We start from the raw sequence: 4,707 nt of genomic DNA, 5'->3' as shown, positions 1-4,707 counted from the left end.
ATATATTTTTATGTATGTAAATTTATGTCTAGTGATAAAACTTTATTTATGAGCTTTCATGAGAATTAGTATTTTATCACAATAGGTGTGAGCTTTCACAAAACTAGCATAAACCTTCGTTTTTTAATAAAACGCTAATACGAAGGAAAATAGATTTTTTTTTTAATATATATGTAGCCGTGACATATTTTATGTGAAACATGATGACATATTTTATTCACATGGATTTGTTATTATTAGATAAATTCTGAAAATTTATATGAACAAATTGCATTAATTATTGATTTGTAAAATCAAGACATGGGTTTTGAGTAACCTTCAAACTAGACAACTTATTTATGATGAAGTCATGTCTTATTGTAAATTTCATAGTTCTGTTGTGTGAATGTTCACGTTATGAAAATTATGTATATGATTTTATGAGAAAATCATTTTCCATGAACTAATGAAGTTGTGTTCGTTATTGCAGATTTCAAGGAACGACTTGATTTCGTGTGTTAACTCTTGTATTGCAACCACTATTGTTAGTGAAATTGAAAGAGGTAAGATTCAAGAATTACCATTTTGTGGATGAATTTATCTGCATGTCGATAACTCCATGCTCCTGGTTTCAAAAAATTCCGGCTTCCAGCAGTCGTAGTTATTCCTCCGGTTCTGACGAAGATCCAAAGCTCCCATAGCTAAGTCGAGAGCCAAGGTAATTCGCGATGAGAAAGAAAAGCCCAGCGTACCCTTGAATGAGCGGAGAGTTACTTTTTCCGAACTCAGGAAAAGAAAATCCGAAGACGATGAGAAAGATGCTCGTCAACGCAAAAAGGATCGAATCCGGCGCAAAATACAAAGAGCTGAGGAAAAACGCCAATTCTTGGACGTGGTACCCTCTGATTCTGATGCTGATGTTCCTGAAGAAGAAACCACTTGGGGTTTGCCTGATCAGTGTGCCAGAGAACTCGAAATTCCCATGGAGCAAATTGACGCTGAAGCTAAAGCGGAAGAAGATTCAGATTCATATGATGATTTTTATGTTCATCCAGACGTCACCAATAGTCATGACAGTGATTCCGAAGAAGAGGATTCCGAGAAGGATAGTGATGAAGACTCTGAGAAGGACAATGATGATGAATCTGGAAACTCATATGGATCTGACGAGTAGCTTTACTTGCGATCTCTTTTTCTTTTTAGTATTTGAATACTCTCAATCTTCGTAGTAGATGTCTTCATTCGAACAATTTTATTGAAGTATTTAGGTCTTCCTTTCGAATGAGATATTTTATTAACGTGAGTTCTTCTTGATTGAATTAAGCAAACCGAGCCAATCATCATGCGAACTCATTGTAATCTCCCTTAACTCTTGTGGTTCTTCGTCTTATGAAAATATCCAAACATAAGTTGTATAGTACATGGGGCCGTGTGACTTGCCGATCACAATTAACCTTGGTCAGTCCCCAATGCACTATTTTACTCCGCATCTCCAGTTTGACCTTGTTCAAGACTTAGGGTTTCAGTAAAACTCGTAACTGAATCGGAGATAAGTGCCTGCCGTATCTTGTATATATCTTTTTAGATTTAGGGTTTATCACTTGCGCCAATATTTCCTCCATTCCTAAGTTAGTTTTATCACAGAAGAAATTTCGATCACCATACCTCTCATATCATGTCTGCTGATAATACTTCTTCTCAAAACAGACTTCAATCGAAACATGGAGTGGAAGCGCCCATCTTGGTAAGTTGCACATCTTTTCCGTCTCGTTCAGCTGAGGTTAGTGATCGTAGAAGATGATTTGTTGCAGGATAACCAGAAGAATCTTTCTTCTCACAATTCAAGGCCCAAACGGACTGCTAGAACTCCTGCTCGGTATAGGTCGGCTCCTGCTGAGAATGGATCATCTGTAAGAAATCTTATAATCCTTGAAATTTTACCATGTCTAATTCAGGCAAAATTAAACACTTCCCCGTTCATTACAGGCGGATGTTCGTGTCGTTGTTGATGCTAGAAGGAGTCGAAAGTCCGTGACTATGGTCGAGGTTGAAGATAGTAGCAATCAAGCATGTGAAGATTCTACAGAATCCGTGGAGACAGAAGAAAGTGTTCATGCCCGTGAATACCCGACAACTGGGCTCTTGTTTGAAGCTCCATTGATTAACACTTTCCCAGATAATGAGGTGGTTGGTGGATTCGTCATTCCCAAGTGACATGCACCTCTGTATACTAAGATCTGGAAAAAGTATGGGCATATTACCACTACAGAAGTGTGGAAAGGTTTTCTACCCACCCTCCTGACTACAGTTGCAGGGATGCTACCGATCATTGAAGAAATGAACCAAATGCACCTGCGAGACATCAAGAATCAGGAACTACACAAGTGGGATGAGATGATTTCCAATTGCGAGATATTGCGATTCAATGTGAGCTGGCTTCACCGTCGTCTTGAGATAATTAAGATCCATAAGGCGGCGAAGGATGCTGATGCGATTTCCATGACCACTGCTTTATTGGAGGAGGAAAAGATACTGGCTTTGAAGTCAGCGAGGGTCGAGAATGCGGTTGAGGATTTGAAGGCAAAGACTAGGATCTTCCAGAAGAAACTCAACAGGGTTTCCTACATGGATTATCCATTGCTGGATGGTTTGCTCTGAGTGAATATTCAGGAGAGTTAAAATGTAGGTTTCTGACAAGGTAGAATAATCTGATAGCATGAGGAGTTTTTGTTCAATCGATGAATATTTGATGAACAAATGAGCATCTTGCATGCTCTTTGAAGGAAATATATTACATTTGAGATGTATTTGAAATAAAGGTTAATTATCTGCTGTTGATCAAGCGTAATAGGCTTTGAGCCATTTGCCATTGATAACATTTCCTTCCTTTCCTCCACTGATTGCTAACATTTTGTAGTATCCACTAGACACCGCTTTGATGATAACATACGACCCTTTCCATTTCGGAGAGAATTTGGAAGCAGACATATCTTGTTGAATGTGCTTTACCGTCTTTAATACCAAATCTCCTACTTGAAAAGTTCGGGGTTTTACCATTTTGTTGTAAGCCCTGGATATCCTCTGTTTATAAGCCTCCACGTAATTTTCTACTTTAGCTCTCCTTGATTCTTCCAGTTACGAGCTTTACTTTCGATCTCTTTTTCTTTTTGGTATTTGAATACTCTCAATCTTCGTAGTAGATGTCTTCATTCGAACAATTTTATTGAAGTATTTTGGTCTTCCTTTCGAATGAGAGATTTTATTAACGTGAGTTCTTCTTGATTGAATTAAGAAAACCGAGCCAATCTTCATGCGAACTCATTGTAATCTCCCTTAACTCTTGTGGTTCTTCGTCTTATGAAAATATCCAAACATAAGTTGTATAGTACATGGGGCCGTGTGACTTGCCGATCACAATTAACCTTGGTCAGTCCCCAATGCACTATTTTACTCCTCGTCTCCAGTTTGACCTTGTTCAAGACTTAGGGTTTCAGTAAAACTCGTAACTGAATCGGAGATAAGTGCCTGCCGTATCTTGTATATATCTTTTTAGATTTAGGGTTTATCACTTGCGCCAATATTTCCTCCATTCCTAAGTTAGTTTTATCACAGAAGAAATTTCGATCACCATACCTATCATATCATGTCTGCTGATAATACTTCTTCTCAAAACGGACTTCAGTCGAAACATGGAGTGGAAGCGCCCATCTTGGTAAGTTGCACATCTTTTCCGTCTCGTTCAGCTGAGGTTAGTGATCGTAGAAGATGATTTGTTGCAGGATAACCAGAAGAATCTTTCTTCTCACAATTCAAGGCCCAAGCGGACTGCTAGAACTCCTGCACGGTATAGGTCGGCTCCTGCTGAGACTGGATCATCTGTAAGCAATCTTATAATCCTTGAAATTTTACCATGTCTAATTCAGGCAAAATTAAATACTTCCCCGTTCATCACAGGCGGATGTTCGTGTCGTTGTTGATGCTAGAAGGAGAAGGAGTGGAAAGTCCGTGACTATGGTCGAGGTTGAAGATAGTAGCAATCAAGCATGTGAAGATTCTACAGAATCCATGGAGACAGAAGACAGTGTTCATGCCCGTGAATACCCGACAACTGGGCTCTTATTTGAAGCTCCATTGATTAAAACTTTCCCAGATAATGAGGTGGTTGGTGGATTCGTCATTCCCAAGTGACATGCACCTCTGTATACTAAGATCTGGAAAAAGTATGGGCATATTGCCACTACAGAAGTGTGGAAAGGTTTTCTACCCACCCTCCTGACTACAGTTGCAGGGCTGCTACCGATCATTGAAGAAATGAACCAAATGCACCTGCGAGACATCAAGAATCAGGAACTACACAAGTGGGATGAGATGATTTCCAATTGCGAGATATTGCGATTCAATGTGAGCTGGCTTCACCGTCGTCTTGAGATAATTAAGATCCATAAGGCGACGAAGGCTGCTGATGCGATTTCCATGACCACTGCTTTATTGGAGGAGGAAAAGATACTGGCTTTGAAGTCAGCGAGGGTCGAGAAGGCGGTTGAGGATTTGAAGGCAAAGACTAGGATCTTCCAGAAGAAACTCAACAGGGTTTCCTACATGGATTATCCATTGCTGGATGGTTTGCTCTGAGTGAATATTCAGGAGAGTTAAAATGTAGGTTTCTGACAAGGTAGAATAATCTGATAGCATGAGGAGTTTTTGTTCAATCGATGAATATTTGATGAA

General features: G+C 39.5%; 1 protein-coding gene across 1 annotated transcript; it reads left to right on the top strand.

The window, feature by feature from the left end:
• Positions 1-707: 707 nt before the first annotated feature.
• Positions 708-1,153, top strand: LOC113291922 (glutamic acid-rich protein-like). The gene is made up of 2 exons (XM_026541404.1): positions 708-727; positions 769-1,153. Exons 1-2 carry the CDS (start codon positions 708-710, stop codon positions 1,151-1,153), a joined length of 405 nt encoding a protein of 134 aa, XP_026397189.1.
• Positions 1,154-4,707: the final 3,554 nt, after the last annotated feature.

Source organism: Papaver somniferum, chromosome 6 (genome assembly GCF_003573695.1).
Source record: "Papaver somniferum cultivar HN1 chromosome 6, ASM357369v1, whole genome shotgun sequence".
NCBI lineage: Eukaryota > Viridiplantae > Streptophyta > Magnoliopsida > Ranunculales > Papaveraceae > Papaver > Papaver somniferum.
Note: the sequence above shows the minus strand (reverse complement) of the source record. Positions and strands in the feature narration are given on the sequence as shown.